This window comes from Plectropomus leopardus, chromosome 24 (genome assembly GCF_026936395.1).
Source record: "Plectropomus leopardus strain MGB_pleo_1.0 chromosome 24, ASM2693639v1, whole genome shotgun sequence".
NCBI lineage: Eukaryota > Metazoa > Chordata > Actinopteri > Perciformes > Serranidae > Plectropomus > Plectropomus leopardus.
The window spans coordinates 4438611-4457291 of NC_142199.1; the positions used below are offsets into that span (position 1 = coordinate 4438611).

General features: G+C 39.2%; 2 protein-coding genes across 6 annotated transcripts in view; both read left to right on the forward strand.

Moving 5' to 3' along the window:
• The window catches only part of LOC121962709 (nck-associated protein 5-like), a 190666-nt gene extending 185761 nt beyond the window's left edge, over window positions 1-4905 (forward strand). For all 5 annotated transcript variants that reach the window (XM_088074807.1, XM_088074809.1, XM_088074808.1 and 2 more), the window contains one exon: window positions 1851-4905. In XM_088074807.1, the coding sequence (XP_087930933.1) occupies window positions 1851-2159 (309 nt within the window). In that variant the 3' untranslated portion in view covers window positions 2160-4905. The remainder of the gene's footprint in view (window positions 1-1850) is intronic.
• A 1789-nt stretch (window positions 4906-6694) lies between these two features.
• LOC121962938 (ly6/PLAUR domain-containing protein 1-like) lies at window positions 6695-17788 on the forward strand. The gene is made up of 4 exons (XM_042513274.2): window positions 6695-6962; window positions 9927-10061; window positions 14646-14919; window positions 16045-17788. The coding sequence occupies exons 1-3, from the start codon at window positions 6914-6916 to the stop codon at window positions 14891-14893; spliced, it is 432 nt and encodes a 143-aa protein (XP_042369208.1). The 5' UTR covers window positions 6695-6913; the 3' UTR covers window positions 14894-14919; window positions 16045-17788.
• Window positions 17789-18681: the final 893 nt, after the last annotated feature.

The window sequence follows — 18681 nt, forward strand, 5'->3', positions numbered from 1 at the left end:
TCTGTGTACTTACCGCTGCAGAAATACCTACGTAGACAACTGCTCTCCCAGGCTGGAGCTGCAGCCACCAGGAGACTGGAGTTTACAGCCTCTGAGGAGGGATCTGGATGCTGATTGCCACAGTAACTAGATCCCTGAAGTACCCTTTGAGACGTACAGTGGAGATCACGAAGAATACTCAAATAGTTCAGAAACAACAGCTGAGTTTCTTTAGCTTCGGTGATGTGGCGTGTATGATAAAGAAAAGAAGCAGATGGTTGCATTTTCGTCGTTGGGTCTAATCACTGCTGAGTTGCCTAAAGGCGTGTGCCCTTGAAAGGCCAACAAGACCGGATCCGGTCCGCTGATAAGACCCTCAATAATAACATTCTTCAGCTCTAATACCTTCTTAACTGTCACGACTGCGAGCACATGTAGTCGCTCTGATCATTAGGATGAAACTGCTCCGGCTAATTGAAGCGGTGTTAACAGATAGCAGCTTTACACGCAACATTTCCCCCGAGTAACATATTCCAGACTACACTAATCTGTAAAACAGGCTGCCACAGGCTGCACAAAAGAAATAATACATCACACGACGCAGTTAATATAACAGGGAGAGTGGGTGAGCCCAGATGCCCGGAGATGCATGCCTGCCAACACCCAAGGCATACATTTGGTCCTCGAGCGTGATAAAAATCTCAATATAGATCGCTGTCATGCTCTCAAGCGGCGTCAGTCTTATTGCTTTGCAGCACAACACTGCAAACGAGATGAGTTAGACGGAGCAGCGTTCGACGGCGGGCCTCACTGCGTCCGTCAAAGCAAGAGAAGTGAGTGTGGAGGTACACAGGCGTGAAACTGAGACCGGGAACTAGTTACAGGACATTCACCAAGTCAGAACGCCGTCACCAGAACTACGTTTCAGAAAAAACCGCGGTTAATGTTTGGTTAGGTTTGCGTGCAAAACCCACTTGGTTATTGTTAGGAAACAATAATGTTTTGGCTTTAAATGCCTGGTTTAAGGGAACATTTCCTGACGGTGAAAGCAGCGATGTCTCAGAAAAAAAGCAGCTATCCTGGCAGCAAACGCATTTTCTTAATAATGAACATTCGCTTTTCACGCCACTCTTCTGGATAAGAAACAAAGCGATAAAACAACCACTTCTGTGCCACCATACCCTCAAGAAACGCTGCTTTGTCTCAATCAAATACAGCCGCTCGTCATTCCACGATCCCAACAGGAAATGCAGCAATGTGTTGATAGAAAACAAGTGCAAATGTAACAATGTCTCGATAATATCAACTGCTTTTCATGCCACTGTCCCATCAGGAGAAGCAGCGATATCTCAAGAATAAACAGCCACGTTTTGTGCCACATTCCTGTCAATAAATGCAGTGATATCACAGAAAAACAGCTGCTTTTTGTGCCACATTCCTGAAATGCAACAATGTCTTTCTGATGAGTCGCTAAAAAGCAGCCAAGCTTTGTACCTAAATTCCATTAAAAATGTGGCGTATATATTGCAACATCACGTTTCTTTATGTTTTAGCACAAAAAGCACGTTATGGTTTGGAAGAGAGCATGTTTTGGCTTAGTCCTCCCTGGAAATACAGCAATACCGTGGAGGCATTTTCACAGGCGGATAACAGTGACGGGTCCCGAAAAAACAATGTTTTTGTTGTTGTTGCTGTTGAACACTGGTCTACATCCAGCGTCCCACCCACCTCCTGATGATACCGTCAGCTCATGTAACACAGATGTGGTCTGCAAAAATGTACAATGCCGTTTTATTCTTCTGGCAAATGTTGCATCTTTAGATGAGCGTCTGTGCTGCTCTTATTGATCGATGCTCCTTTTCTCTCTGCAGAAGGAGATTTCCTTGGAGAAGACGCCCGTCGGCGCGAACCCGCCCCTCGACTTCTCCCTGGAGTCCCTGAACAAGCTGAATCACAGCAGCTCCAGCAGCGGCAGCCTCTATCCCGACGCGAGCCTCGGCAGCCGCAGAGGCGACTGCCGCGCCGACGCCGGGAGGAGCGGCGAGGACTGCTGCAAGGTGGACGAGCCCTCCTCCTCCAGCTTCTCGAGCAGGCCCGGGGCGGATCCCGCGGGCTCCCTCAGTGACTCCCTGTACGACAGCTTCTCCTCCTGCACCAGTCAGGGCTCCAACGAGGTGTAGGGCATCGAGAAGGAAGACAGGGCTGTACAGTGTCCTCTGACAACTTGGACATGTCCGGTTTTTGTCCTTTCTGGTCAAATTTTCTTCTTCGGAGTTGATTTTCAGGTAGATAACAACCAACATAAATATTAGTGTTTGCAAGTAAAAAACCCTTCAAAAGGCGACCCAGTTGTCAAAAAAATGTTGTTCTTGTTCCTGCAAACCATGAATACATAACATTTCTATATCATCATGTAGCGGACACGTTGACGCTTAAGCTTTCAGCAATGCTGTAGTTAACATGCTGTTTCGGTTATGGTTCGCAAACATCATGTCACGGCTTTGAGTGGCGCTATCCGTGCTGGAATTACAGTGATGTCTGTAAAAACTGCTTTTTAGGAACCAATCCTGCAGTGTTGGGAGGGTTACTTTTGAAATGTAAAAGGTAACAGATAACCTTTTTAAAAATGCAATAAGTAATGTAACTATTTCAATCACTTCATCAAAGTAATGTCCTAAAAAAGCACGAGTGCAGAGTGCTGCACTGGAATTAGTCGCAGCAGCTTCGCTAATCAGCAGGCTGTCGGAAATATGTCAAAAAGACGGCATTCCTCCACGGCGAACAGAGTGAATGTTATCTTCTACGCAAAAGCTTATTACCAAAAATAACATTTGGATGTAAACCCTGTGTTACCACCAACATCACAGTTTGTTTTTTTCACAGTAACTGTAGCCGATTACAGTCACATTTATTTTTAAATGTATTTCTCTGTTACATGTAAGCAGTTTTTCCCAACACTGTGATCCTGGCAGGAAAAGCAGCGACGTCTCTGTAAAAAAACCACCACTTTTTGGGCCAAAACCGAGGCAAGAAACTTGAGAACAACAAACAAAAATGAAAAACCAAGAAAAAACAAATGAAAATCAAACAAACAGAATCTCCTGAAATTGCATTTTACAGAAAAATACAATGAAATATGAATAAAAACAACAAATAACCTCCGTGGGTGACGCGCCGTCCGCCACCTCATCCAGCTGTTGTTTGTTGGCGGTAAAGTCACTTTGTTTGTTTTGCGCCACTTTTGAAACGTTGAAATAACAAACATGCAAATGTATTATTCCTGGTTTGCAGAAACACAAGTTGCCAACATTTTTTCTGCTGAATGAACCACAACCAGACTTGTTTTGTTCTGGTTTTGCTCTCAAACCCCTTTGGATCTGGTTTGGATTCAAGCTTTTCCCAAATCTTGGAAAGGACTCAGACTGGTCTACCGTTGCCTTGACGACAGCCCTGCCACAACACGTGGCGCCCCGCCCTCTCTGCATACGACACGAAGCACTTAGTGGAGCTGAAGCTCGAAACCTCAACCCGAACACCAAACCAGGACTTTGAATATTTGGACTCTGGGTGCGGTGGACTGGACAGCAACACCCGACGTTGTCTCATTGCAAATGTTTTCCTCCCGACGCTGGGAACTTGTTATCATTGCACTGTAACAAATACTGTACAAAGTTTGTAAGGAGTGTAAAGATTATTCAAACGGGGCGTTCTTCTTGGGGCAACGCTGATTGGCGCAACGAAATTGTTGCTTTGATTGCATTCCTGTTTGCTATAGATTTAAACCTAAGGTGTCATTTTATGTTTTGCTGCTAAGTACGTTGCCCGTTGAAGTTGCCCGTGTGGAATCACAACCCATCTCCTCTTTTGAAGCAATACTTTTTAAAAACTAACATCTTTCATTTCTGTTCATTTTCAATCATTTTTAAGATTGCCAGCTTGTCTTTGTGTGTTTTATTTTGAGCAATTTTGCTGGCAAAAAAAACAAAACAACAGAAAATCATGCAAAAATGTTCTTCAGATGACAAAAAACATCACCTTCCAGCTTATTTCTAGCGTTTTATATTTCCACGTGGTACATAAAGTTGATTTTCTGGTACATATTTACCGCAAACGACCAACTTTTTTGTCTTGAACGCACCCAGTGTCATTGTTGGTAGCTCAGGGAACATACTGGACTAATGTAGATTGTAAGAATTAAAAGCCGTCAGGAAAACAAACACAAAATGTAATCTTTTTTTTTTTTTTTGTGAGTTCCTGATGCAAAACTCCAGAATCCAAAAGTTTATCTCATGTAGCGTAGCAAACCTAACTCTCCAAACCTCAGTTTTCCTCTCATAGTTGTATATTATGTTGTATATAAAAATAAGTTAATATCAGAACGGGCATTGCTGATTGATATATGCAAATGAGAAAAAAAAGATGTTTGCCAATCACTCAACCAAGGTTTTAAGTTTTGAAAATCTTTAAGGGTTCTTTGTTTAAATCTTTATTTTGATCGATATGACGAAAATATTTTATCACTTTATTTTAAAGACATATTAGGTGAGCCAAATTTCTCTCTGGAATTTGACCAGCTGGTGCTAATCAACAGAGCCGACTGTGTGTTTCGATTTTTCTATGAAACTGTTAATATTGTATGAAGAGAGTCTGAAGTGTGTATTTTTCTAGATGTCCAGTATTTATACCCACATTTTGTACTGTCAGACCGTAGTGTGACTGTCATGCTTCACCTCTCTCCTTAAATGTCCCTTTGTAAAGAGAAATGGTTACCAGCAGTGTTACTTTGGTAATTATTATTAATGTTATTGTTATTATTATTATTATTATTACTGTGTGCAATTTTGTCTGTTACACCAGACTTTAATGCTATATTTTATGTAACTATTTCCTAAATAAATATGAGATTTCCTATTTCAAACTGCAAAATGTGTGTATTTGTATTTGTGCGTCACCAGGTGATTCATTCATACATTCAAAGGTTTGGAGGAAACCCGAAATCTTTCACCCCCAGGGGGCATGGCGTGTAATCACCGCTTCCTACTCTCAATCTGTCAGCAGGAGCCGGAGCTGCAGAGCCGGCGACTCCCAGACTCCAGATTTATAACCATTAGTCCCTTGATGGGTTATTATGTGCGTATAAATAAACGCAATTAGTCGACGCACGCTTAGATGATTTCTCTCTCCGGCTGCCTCGCCACACGGTAATAGGCTCAATGTGTATTGATCACTTCCAAACAGAATCAAATTACTGTATAAATGTTGTGATTCGGTTTGTGTCTTTGATATTATGGGATAACGTGAGGTGGAAATAAAATGTCCTACAGGTAAAACAGTCCACAATAATACCGTTTAAATGGACACTAATGTATTCTGGACGCAGCTGCAGAAGTAAACATGTCATAAAAAGGACACTAGAGGAGGGACGAGGGACGGTTGCACTGGGGCCCATGAAGTGGGGGCCCCAAAGAGACAGCAAGCCCTCCGACAACATGCTGCAAGTGACTCAGAGTAAGAAAAACTCGTGCCATATGTTGCTACATATGTCCCCGAAAAGGTAAACACATTTTCATTCTGGTTTCTTTTTTTTGCGACAGAAGCTTGATGATAAGTTTATTCAACGTAAACTACTAAACTAAAAAAAATAATAAATATGTGTGGAGAAGGCAATAAGCTCTTTACCAAAGAAGCATGGCTGAAAAATTAGAGGGAAATTTGTAAAAACATTTAAAAAATTTAGAAATTTAAAAAATTTAATTTTGGTCATTCGACCTCACAACTTAAATTCAACTAAATATCAATGACGTTGTTTGCTAGCTGGGCAAAGTGTAAAAAAAAATTAATTTTAAAAATCTGAAATAAACATAAACTGTTGATAATATGTGGTATAATATGTGATACTATATCGTTTCCTGGGTTGCATTACAGTAAAGTGGTGTACTTTTCTCAAATTATCAGACAGTACTACTTGTTTTAATGCTTGCCTTTACCCACTGAATCATTATATCTACATTAGTAATGATTATCAAAAATGGACCTTTAAAAAAATATATATTAATAGTCATTCCTACAATATTGTCACATCAAATAGGGAATTTGATTAAAAAAATAAATTATTAAATTTGATTTTTTTTAAGTCTGTCTCTCAGTTCTAGCATTAATGAAGCTTTTTGGTGAGACTTAAAAATATTGAAAAAAAGTTTTTGTATTGCTATATAGCCTAAAAATACTGCAATATTATTCTCAGCCAGTGAAAAAATTGTGGGTGAAAAGAGGGTGCATGTTTTGTTTCAACATTATTTGGAAAAAGGGAAATCCTCTGCAAGAAAATTTGAAGCATCAAACACAATGCATCCTGGTGAATTAAAATGCATCGATTTGCACCTTTTCTGCCTCACTTGATGATGTAAATGTCTTTAATTTTGTCAAAATAAATGCACATGTTCTAAAAATGCAAATGTTCTAAAAATGTAAATATTAATTACTATTGTTATTATTTAGAAAAAAAATCTACAGTTGGGGTAGAGGCAGTGTTAATATAAATCCTCTGAACTTCTCCAACAGAAATATCATTTACGTGTCAAAAAACTACAAAATGCCAAATCTCTGTGAACTCACAGCGCGCAGAAAGCCTATCACCGCCATCTCTCTGTCATCAAGCGCCCGAGATATGAAAATGCCAACCGCGAGCTCCCGTCACGTGGTGCGCTTTATGATTTCTGCGCTCCGGGTTTGTCTCCAGTTGCGCTGCTGGAGAAGAGACGCTTCACACTTTGCGGAGCTTTTTTTTCTTCTTCTCTCCTCTCACCTCAGCAGAGCCGGGAGGATGAGCGGATGTGGGTTTCCTCTTCCTCCGCGGCGCTTCGTCCTCCATGAATCCGCCTGAACAAGTTGGTTTTGGTCTGATGTTTCCCCTCCGAGCGGCAATTGGGAGAGAATGCGTCTTCTGTTTTTTGCGACTTTATTCGGAGTCCTTGTCGACGCAGGTAGGTGACAGTTGGAGAGACTGCGGGGACGTTTCAGTCCGTCTGGAGCGCACGAGTCTAGTTTGCATGTTAAAAACAAGCGCTGATACTGTGGTATGTGCTTAAGATATACTTCTTTTCTACGTCGACTCGTGCGCAACGGAGGATTAATGCCCAGATTTCAGAAAAAGTATCCATGCATGATATTTTAAACCATTAAATCTCGCTTTATATTGCTTCAAAATGACCTTATTTGGATGCCTTTACATTCAGAAACCATTGCTTATTTCCTCAGCCTGCGTGAAGTCTGTGCGTAAAATCGGACCTCCTTGTCTGCATTTACTGGCTGACGTTATATAATTTTTGGGAAACTTAACAAAAATTGATTTTAAAAAGGTAGAAATTAACCATAATGTTGCGTTTTTGGTGCTCGTGTTACGCGCTCAGGGCGCAGAGTTTTGCTTCGATCCCTCTGCACTTTTTTTTTTTTGGCACAGACATAAAAAAAGACAGATTTACGATTATTTCCAAAAAACACAGTTAAATCTGTGATCATTATTCACCCATGAGCTGCTCTTTCCTCTTTTCTCTTGTGGTTGCATGTGCTTTGAATGAGGGATTTTCTTTTTGCAAGCAGAAATGTTAGCAAACATTGTCAGGATGCTGCATTTTTGTGCCATTTTGCTCTTTTTTGAAGTGCAGTTTCCAGATCTTCCAAACATTGTTTTGTTGTTTTCCTGTGCCTTAAGTGTTTATGTGATTGTGTTACGAAGATATTGGTTTTGTACCTTCTGATTGCAGTTGTAAATCTCCCGTATCCTCTGTTTTTGTTGTGGAGAAAATAACTTTAAAGCAATTTTTCTTTAACTGATAAGCTGCTCTTGGATGCTGGTTTGTGCCCTCCAGCCTGACAGTTATTCCCCCCAAAAAATAAGTTCCACAATCTGCTTCCAGGTGATGGATGGAGCTTTCAGGCTGCTTTAAAGTAATTAGGCTGAGGTTGTGATGTTTTATGTGGACCTTTATCTGATGCGTTTGACAGCGCTGTCGGAGCGGAGATTAATGTTTGGTGCCATTTCAATAATTATGCTGCTAATATGTCAGCTAGGGACAGATAGGCTGTGTGGGATATTTTGGAAAGAACGGGAAGGTGTGGAAGTTTTGATTGAGTGCCTTGGATGTCTTTAAGAAATGCTAATTGAATCTGGCAGGTGCAAAAACATTCAGAGGTTGAAAAAGATTGACATATTTCACCTTTAGCTATGATGCAGTGGGTTGCCAGTGAAAATATGCCGAGCACTTTGCAGAAAGGTGTTGCAAAAATGATCCAAACATGATAAACATGACCCTCTTTTTCCATTTTTCCTCCCCTGGCTTGATTTCTGCAAGCCTTTTCTGCAGAGTCAAGACAAATGATGAAGTTTCAGGCAATAAGAAAAGCCCACCCAGGCTGCTTTAAAAGCATCAGATGAAATTTGCAAAAAGCTGCAAAAAGCGGCTGTATATTATCTATACGAGACAATGTTGTAGCAGTCAGACACTCATTTTTTACTACCTCCGGGTATGGGAATTCGCACAGGCAATCTCTACCCCGGCAGAGTGCATCAACTCTCTCTTCTCGCCGCTTTGTATTGTAAATGGAGTTTTATCACCTATAAAAATCCACTGGTTTAAAGGGGAATCTAAAAGCACCACTCTGCTTTCTTTACAGCTTTTTCTCACATCGATGTGTGAATCTATAACCTCGCTGTTGACACTCATGAGACAGCCGATAAAAAGATTTGAATTGGCGAAGGATTGCTTGTGTGCTTTGTGAAGTCACAAAACCTGAACACTGCCCTTCTGCTAGCGGGCGTAATGTCACAATACTGTGCAGAGGATAGAGAAGATGACTTTGCACTCTCACTGGGTGCTATTAGTCTGGTTTGGAGGTGTAACGCCATCAAATGCACATAGCAAAATCTATAAAAGCCTTTGCAGCTTGACTCTAAGAAAACATAAAGAGAAAAAAGGATTCACAAACGGTTTGGAATGAAAATATCGTGGACGGATGTCAATATTGAATTCCAGCGAGAGAGGACAAAAATAACGCATCTGGTCATGAAGGAAAACATTCAGATCAGAGGCTATATTCAGTCCGAGTCTCTAGTTCTCCACTGCAAATAAAATCTGTTTAACATACTTGTTAAAGTAGAAAATACACATTTTTTGCTTTAACTTATAATTATGACGTACATGTCGATTGTAGAATGTAGTGAATGAACAATAATGACACCGTCGGTGTTTAGCATCTCAGTCACCAGACAAAAATGTACACTTCTGCAAACCTCAAGTGCCAACATTTCTCCTGCTGACTGGGTTGCGTTTTGGAAGAATCTCCCCGGGAAATTAAGGCTTGCTTTACAAAACAAAGGAAGTGCGTCAACGATTGTGCAATCCAAACAGGAAGAGGACGGTGCTTTTGTTTTTCCTGTTAATGATCAGTAAAAAGTTACAAATGTAAGAATTGGAGGGGAATGTAATTCTTCCTAACCAATCACAAGAGTCCAACGTGTCCATCTGAATCTAATGTTATTTTAAGTTCTCACCAGCGTGAGTCCTCACATATTTGTTTATATACATGTAGTTTTTATATCCGTAGCCCCCACATCCCTATAAATGATCGGACCGTCCAGATGTTTTTAGTTCAATTTTTATGTCATTTTTGTCTCTTGGTCATTAAAAAAATCTGTTTTTATGCCCTCGTATGTAGACGTGAAATTCCAATGACAAGCAGATATTTGACTAACTAACTGCTGTACCTTCAGATCTATCAGTCGTATTAATCTTTCATCAAACTTTTAGATTTTGACAAGAAAGCAAACAAGCATATATTTCAAATTATCAGACTATTTTTGTAACCAAAATGTTTCTGTATCCTTGTTTGAGAACACGAGCGCTGATGCTGGAGCGTTTTTTCACTCTTATTCTCGCTGCATGCTGCAGGAGATGCCCTTCAGATCCAGTGCTACCAGTGTGAGGAGATGAAGCACAATGACTGCTCCACGCCGGAGTACATCGTCAACTGCACCGTCAACGTACAGGACATGTGCCAGAAGGAGGTGCTGGTCAAACCCGATGGTAAGAGACACTTTGCTGTAAATCTGTATGAATGCTCGGTGCTGATGTGAATCTGTTTAGATTTCTGTATATTTGTACTCTGTGTCAGAGACAGCTGTGGCTGATGGCGTTATGTTTTTGTGTTGTCTGTCCCATTTTCATGAGTGCATTATCTCAAGATCACCTGGAGGGAATTTCTTCAAATTTGGCACAAACTTCCACTTGGGCCTACCAATGAATTGATTATATTTTGGTGGCCATGTGTAAAAGGTCATGGTTACTGTGACCTTATTTGTTGGATTCTTGTGAAATCAATATCTCAAGAACAGCTTGAGGGATTGTATTCAAATTTGGCACAAACGTCCAACTGGACACAACAATGAAATGATCAAAGGTGGTCAGAAGCCAAGGTCACTGTCACCTTGCATCCGTCTCATTCTCCTGAATACGATATCTCAAGAACATCTTGAGGGATTTTTTTTTCAAATTTGGCACAAATGTCCACTTGGACTCGGGGATGTTCTGGTTACTCTCACAAAGGCAGTATTGCAAGAGGGCATTAAAATGACTTATTTTCAAATTTTGCACAAATGTCCGCTTGGACAGAAGATTGAACTGATTATAATTTTGTGGTCAAAGCTCAGTTTGATCTCACAAAACACTTTTCACAATAACTCAAGAATTCATATGATTATTTCACACAAATGTCTGATAAGATGTAGGCGAGTATGTTTTTTAATCCAAGTGGTCAAAGGTCAGTTTTACCATGACCTCATAATGTTCTGCAAAAACACTTTTCTGACCATTATTTAACATCATAACTGAGGAACTGAGGAGACATTTGGTCAGATCCTGAATTGTTGACACTTTATTGATCTTCGGTGCTGCCGGGGAGAAGATGATTTCACGTTTTCACAGACATGAATGTAAACTGTAAGTACAACGTGATTGGTGCACAGAGACATACAACCACCAGGCGATTATTACAGTCTCTTATTAAAATACAAACTTAGAGGCATTATGCATTCATGGCGGAGTTAGACTCCCTTTTCCTTAATGGCATCCGGGACAGAGTCGACTGAGATTGATGGATGTAAATGCAGAGGTCGGGTCAGTCAAACATATCCAAGTAGAAAGTAAAAGTTCCTATTTATCCGCAGAACAAAGGTGACCGTCTAGAAACCGGAGACAGAGCTGAGCGCAGTACTCAGAAGCTGCGCGACCTCTCAAGTTTTATTTCTTTGCCATTCAGATGAGGGTAGGCAGCATTATTAAGCTGCTAAGCACTTGCAATTTTGTTGATGTACAATAGAGCAGGCAATTAAGATAAATTCTGATGTCTCAGCCGGGATGAGATGAGACGCAGTCGTAAACAAGGTTGTCTGGAAATCAGCAGGTTGGAAAAATCTCACTTATGAAAAGTTTTTTTGCTATAATGTGACATTTATTTCAAGCCGTGCAAGTGCAAATAGCAAATTAAATCAGCTGTGATGTCTGCACCTGTTGGCTTTTTAAAATTCTCACTGAGAACTATCCTTTTCCGTCCTTGCAAACACCTTCAAATCCTCGTGTGTGACTTAGTGACCCAGCAGGAGAGGCAGAGCAGGTCACAACAAATCTCCTGTGGTTTTCAGTGGAATAGACATTGTTATCTGTTATTTTGTTCCTTTGCTCGCCTTCAAAGATGGAGACAGAAGCACTGACTGATGTGTGGAGGAACAAGCTGTGTCTCGCAGACAAAGCAATGTGACACATCAGTTTTTTTTCCCTGTGACGCATTATAAACCTACACAAACACATGCTGGGCCCTCCATTGTTTTTATTTTCACTTTCATATGATGCATCTCAGTGTTGTTGTGTCTCTCCAAACACCCTCTCTCTCTGGACCGCTTTATTCGGCTCATTCGTCAAAGAGGAGAGACTTTCCTTCAGCTGCCTCCGACACAACATTAGATTAGTTTTGCTCTGTGTTACAGAAAATAAAATGATTCAGCCTGCAGGGTGCCGCCTGAATCGTTTTGGGAATTTGGAGGGTGGTGTCCTTTTTTTAGCCTCTCCCTAACCAGAGACAAGAGCAAAAGTGTAAAAAATCTCAGATTTTTGCAAAAATATACCCAAAGTTTCCTGCTCCAAGTGATCATTTTAACGCAAACCATTATCTTTCCGTTATCCTAACCAAATGTTTTTGTGCCTAAACTTAACCAGACCATAAATAAACCCGTGACAAACCATAAAAGAGCAAGACAAGGATATTTTGAAGCAGCTTTGCAAATTGAGGGTAACTATCTATCATGAGCATGAAGCCAAACAAAAGTTGACATCCAGGGTATAAAAATACCCAGATGTTGTGGATCATTGGGCACATAGAGCAGGCGACTGCAGACGTTAGTGAGCCGAGCGGCTAACTTCTGATTTCGCTCTTCACTAACATTAATGGGGATAAAACGTGTGTTGCTCCTTTAGACATTTAAAATGTTTTCAACCGAAAAATCAAAATGTACAGAAGCCCTGAGGGGCAAGGGAGATTTTTTTTTTTCTGGTGATCCATTTTCTATGTTAATTTTTTTTTTTTTTTTTACGTGTGAAATAGAGTGAAATTTTGCGTGAAAAAACTTGGTTCCAAACTTGATTTTTTTTTTTGAGAGAGTTTTTTTTTTAAAGTCCCCTGGTGGAGAAATGAAGGAAAAAAAATCTTGCAAAAACAACTTTTCTCACAAACAATTTTTTTTTTCACATTATTTCACACATTTTTTGTTCTTTTTAATTAGAAAATGGGCTACCAGAAATTCTCACTTGCCCTTCAGGGGCAAATTATTTTACAGAAAGTTGTGATGCTCCAAAAAATGTATCAATGTATCATCAGTATTTTAGGGCCCAATGGCTTCACATGAAGTACCCGGATGTTGTAATTTCACTTTTTGGAGGCTAAGAATTGTTGCTGGAAAACTTCCTTGGAGCCCAATTTATGGAGTCTGGTCCTGGAAACAGAAAGGTGAATCCCTCCTTTTTCTGTGACCCCTTATTTCAGAAAAAAGCACACAGTAATCAGTGGCAAGAGGCAAATAACTATTTGATCGCGTTTTGGTTGTGCCTTGAATCACACATTTGATATTTGTCAGTTTTTTGTCATAGTGCTATTAAGGTCTGTTGAAAATATGAAAGGTTTTTAATAACATTGTGTTATTGTTATTGCTCACTGTAAAGTCACAAGCTGATCTTACTTTTATAAAGAGAGGAAACTTTCCTTGATAACAAGGAAATGCAACTAATAGTTTTGCAAGTTGACGTCACAAAATGAACTAAATACAACAAAATTATAAGTCAACCTTACAAATAGATATAAAGTAAACACACTTGTTGAAAATCTATTTATATATATATATATATATATATACCATTATTATTATTATTATTTTATATGTTCAACATGAAGTATATTTAATTCAAAAATAAGAAGAATAGTTGTGCTTAATGACCTTTTTCAAGGAAATCATATTCCCAGATTTTAAAAATTTTTTTTAATGTAAAATGAACTTCCTCACAGTCTCTTTTTCAGAACCACAGTCCTGCATGTTTTATATCTCTCTCTGCTGCAACACAGCTGATTCAAATGATCAGCTCCTCATCAAGCAGCTTCAGGAGCTCCTAACGAGGACATTTGAGTCAGCTGTGCTGCAGCAGCGAGAGATTTAAAACATGCAGGACTAGTGGTGCTCGAGGAGAGGTTTGGGAAAGCTGTTTCAGCATGAGAAAGTTTCAGTGAGGCACATTCAACATTTACATTTAGACATTTACCTCAAATTCTTAAGTGAGATGTGAAAGCATATTGTTTGGCCGGGTGACTACTTTTCATGTGTTGCAGAAGATATCACACTTCATGGTTAGACACATCATCCTGTAGCTTTAAGTTTGCAGGTTCAGCAGCTGCAACAGTAGTTCTCAGTCACTGAACCTGCAACACTGCAGATGTTAATTTTATGCTTTGTCTTGTCAAACGTGCGCTGATGCTTTCTGAAACGTGTACGCCAAACACGAAGACTCTCACAGAGGAAAAATGCTCAGTTGTGCATGTTTCTCCTCCTTTACCAATTAAAAAAAACTCTGTCTGGAGATTAAATGTATCTGAATTTGATCCAATTATGTTTCTTGTCCTGTACTCTGAAATGTAATTTGCTGAAAACACAAAATAAACAACACAAGAGGAATGATAAAATACTGGCTATAACATGCCATAGAATCACATAACAAATAACACCAATATATAGCAAATGGAGAAACGTCACATGATAAGGGAGCCAGTGGCTCCGGAGTGCAATAAAAAGTTACAGCACTACAGAATATGAGTTTTCCTCTTCATACGAGCATACAAATTGTTGCAACATATACCACGCTGACAAACATCAGTTAATAAGAGCGGACAGGAAGCCAATAGCTCCGCAGCCCTGTAGTGCAATAAAATTCTGCAGCATTGCACGGCTCTTATACATCTTCAATCCAATCTAATTACAGCACGGGGAGATGAATCAGTGATGGTATATTTTGCAACATGAATGAATGGCCAATTTATCGTCTGGACACTCGATGTCTCTGGTTGTTTTTGTGCAGGAATACATTATCGGAAGTCCTGCGCCTCCTCCGGGGCTTGCCTCATCGCCTCCTCCGGCTACCAGCAGTTCTGCACCGGCAGGCTGAACTCAGTGTGCATCTCCTGCTGCAACACCCCGCTGTGCAACGGGCCCAGGAGGAAGCGCCCAGTCCCGTCTGTGGCGGCGGCGACGTCCAGCAACCAGCTGCTTCTCTTCCTTGTGACTTTCCTGCTGCTGCTGCTGCTGACGCTCCCACCTGTGACGTAGACTGAGGATCCCGTCACGTCTCCACTGTACAGTTTATTTTCTTTGCTCCAAAATCCAAGAAAGCTCACTCTGTTGCTATTATTCTTTCATTAAGTTTCACACCTCCCCGTTAGAATTAAATTAAGGCTTGTAAACAAAAAATAAGGAGGCAGAATCTTGGCATGTCGTCCCTGCAAGGTTAGAGATTTTGGCAGCGGGAGGGGGAGTCAAATCTAATCAGGTTGTCCTTGCAACTTCAGCTAAACAGGATTGACTTGTTTGCACTTTTTGCTGTAATCTATGGTGACCTATACAGAACGAAATAGCTGCGTATAAATGCAAGTTCAGACCACAACTATAGGAAAAGTTTGACATTTGGGAAACACACACTCAGTGCTGTTTAACAGTCTAGATTTTTCTGTTTTTTTTAAAAAGTAAAACTGAATGTCTCACCTTGAGGAAATCTTTTACATTTTGGCACAAATGTTCACTTTGAATTTGTTGGTCAAAGGTCAAAGTCACTCAAACCTCGCATCAGTTTAATTTTTGTAAACTTCCTTCTTATTCTTGTAAACTCAAGACCAGCTTGAGATTTTTTATTTTTATTTTCTATTTTACACAAACATCCACTTTGACTTAAACATGAACTGATTGGATTTTGGTGGCCAAAGATCAAGGTCACCCATCTCACTCTCGTAAATGTGATACCTCGTGAACATATTTTGAATTTTCTCCAAATTTGGCACAAACGTCCACTTTAAGTCAAGGATGAACTAATTAGAATTTAGTGGCCAAAGATCAAGGTCATTGTGACCTTGCATCCATCTTATTCTCGTGAGCGCCATATCTCAAGAACACCTTGAGGGAATGTCTTCAAATTTGGTACAAACATCCACTACAACTCAATAATGAACTGCTAATAATTTGGTGGTTTAGGGTCAAAGGTCAAGGTCACTGTGACCTTCCGTACAATGTCCACTTACAACCCCGAGGCTGTTATTCTAGTTTTAGGTTTTCTTTTGTATGGATTTACTAAATAAGATATAGTAAATTGTTTCTTGAGCCAGGAGGTGAATTTTTATACTTTTTTATGCTTTGTTACGATCAAACTGCTCTTTTAAGGAAAATCTACAACATGCAATAATAACTGATGCACATTTTCATTGTCACAGGTTCACTCTGGAGTCTGGACCTGCGATCACTGCTGTGATAGACTGAAGGAGCAGTTTTGGACACCACACTGGCTTTGTTTCCTCTCAGCGTTGGCATAAACTGTTAATCTGATCGATGTAACACCGTAACCACTGAGTATGACACTGGAAAAACTGGAGAAGTGGAAGCATATCGAGCTTTCTGAATCATTTATTGCTCTTGTTGCCAGTGGAGGATCGCAGTCGAGGCATCTCTCAATTTCGTTGCTTTTTGTGAAGTGTGGAGCGTTTCGTGAGGAAAGTTGTTTTCTGGTTATTACACGCTGTAAAAGATAGAAGTTATTGTTAAAAAATATATATATTTATGCTTTTATTTTGTTGGCTTTTGTTGATTTTTGAAACAGCACTGTTTGGTTTCTTTCTTGTTGACGCTGTTGTTGCACAGATTTTGAATTAGTAATGACAGAACTGACATGAACCCTAAATATACTTATCGTCTTCATAGTTATGATGAAGAAGGCACTATGATTCAGGCAAATATGAATTTGAAGGATTCTGAGGTCTTTTCACATATGCATATTTCCACTGCCGTACAATATTGATCAACATTTCTGGAATGTAGAAGATGCTAAAATCTTTCGGAGAGACTATTTGTGTTATTGCTTATCCGTCCTCAGTCACAAGAAGCTGATTAGATGTATTAATTAGACCTTAATACTCCATGTATTCTGTTGAAATGAGATATTAGAGCTAAACTTGGAGACGTGGTACAGTGAGTTATAAAATGTACGTTACATAAATCTAGTGCGGTGTAAGAGCGAGTCATAAGCACAAATATAGTCTCACGAGAGAAATGCTTCAGGGTTATATCAGCCTCATTTCCCCTTAAGTTCATATTCTTTAAGAAATTCATATAATTATGCCCAAATCATAGCTTATATTGCATGTAGCCAATGCTGTAGACCAAATACTGTGTGAATCCCAATAAGAGTAAATTTGGCTTCCTGTTTAATTTTGTCAAAATTAGTTTATAGTTCCCTTTTTTCATGAAGTTTTCTTTTATTTCTATTATTTTTTGCTTTGTTTTTGCAGTGTGCATAATTATATTTATATGTAGTGAATGTGCTGTAAAAAACAACAACAACGCAGACATTCTCTAACTGTATTTTAACCCTTTGAAACCTGGACATTACCTTTCTTGTGCTGCATTTTGACGCCTTCACGTATTTAAACTCTTGAATGGGTTTGCTGTCATTTAAAACATTGGAAAAAAGGAAATAAGCATCTCTGCAAGGTTGGCAAATTACAAGAAATTAGTCATTTTAAAATTATTTTTAAAAAAGAAAGGGAAAACGTCCATAAACTGTATTAATTAGTTTTCAGAATTTTATATTTAAGGTATTTTACAGAATTATTATTGTTATTAAGTACATTTCAAGTCATTTGTTGTTGTTTTTATGTTATTTTTATTTAATTTTGGGGTCAAGTTTCTTATTGCTTTTCCTTATGTTTTTTGGGGGAAAAAGGGCCAATTCATTCAGTTTCAAAGGGTTAACACCAAACATGATGACAGTATTAAGTTGAGCAAATGCCGTGCAGGAATGTCATATATTAGTTAATAAGAGATATTTCAGAGAGGAGAGAGATGGCCCATTCGATAAATGTTCACGGCAGTTTTTTGACTGGTCTTCTGTGAAGAGTAACACTGTATTCTGCTGATGTGTGATGTAAATAAATGTTGCAGAAAACCTGACCTGTCAAGATGCACACGCTCTTATCATCTGTTTATTGTAATTATTGACAAATATGTTTCCAGCTAAATGCGAATTTTTGGTTTGCAGGGCACGTAAACATTCCTACATTATTCAGGCATGATTGGAAGCTTTATTCTGTTTTCCTGCAGTCTATCCAATTTGTTGCATTAAGTTCTTGCTTTTACAGACTAAAACAATATTAAGGTTTTGCTTGCAGTTAACTTGAAGTAATTAATCAAAAGTATACCTATGAAAACTGTCTCCATTTTCTCTCTACAGAATTAAATTATGAACTTTTAAGTTAATAGTTCCTTTTTTTTAGAAAATTTAAGGGAACTATAGGAGCTTTAAATTGCAAAATAGACATAGTATATGATTTTTGTGACTTTTTTAGAGACCTCTTACTATTTTTCTAGCTGCTTTTTAGCTCCCAAATGTGCAAAGTGACTGTTTTTCTGTGCAACTATTTTACCCCAGACGTGGCTGTTCTTTAGCCCCGAAGAATGACTTTTTTTAGGGACTTGTCACTGTTTACTCAGCAGTCTTTTAGCCCCCAAACATTAGTGTTTTTTTGGTACCTGACACTTTTTTCAAAGGAAGATGATGCTACAAATTCATTCATTCATTGACTCTGCAATTTTTCCAGTAAAGACTGTACTCCTTAAATCTTGTGTATTTCAGCCAAAAGAAAATCATTTTCCTTCTGATTTTTTTGCCTAACCAACTGTGAACCACAACGTTGTTGAAATCAGATGTCCACTACAAAGTATTATGCAAATGTAAATGTCTGTGGTTTGCACAAACTTACCATGCCAACATTTTTCTGACCACTGGGTTGCTGTGGGCTGAGAAGAATTTTTAGGGTTATTAATTACTTCCAATTAAAATTAACTGGACGTAATAA

Bases quoted from the DNA above. Each gene is read 5' to 3' on its own strand.
- LOC121962938 (XM_042513274.2), top strand. From the start codon at position 6,914: ATGCGTCTTCTGTTTTTTGCGACTTTATTCGGAGTCCTTGTCGACGCA. The intron at 6,963-9,926 runs GTAGGTGACAGT...TGCATGCTGCAG, and splicing joins CGGAGTCCTTGTCGACGCAG to GAGATGCCCTTCAGATCCAG. The intron at 10,062-14,645 runs GTAAGAGACACT...GTTTTTGTGCAG, and splicing joins GGTGCTGGTCAAACCCGATG to GAATACATTATCGGAAGTCC.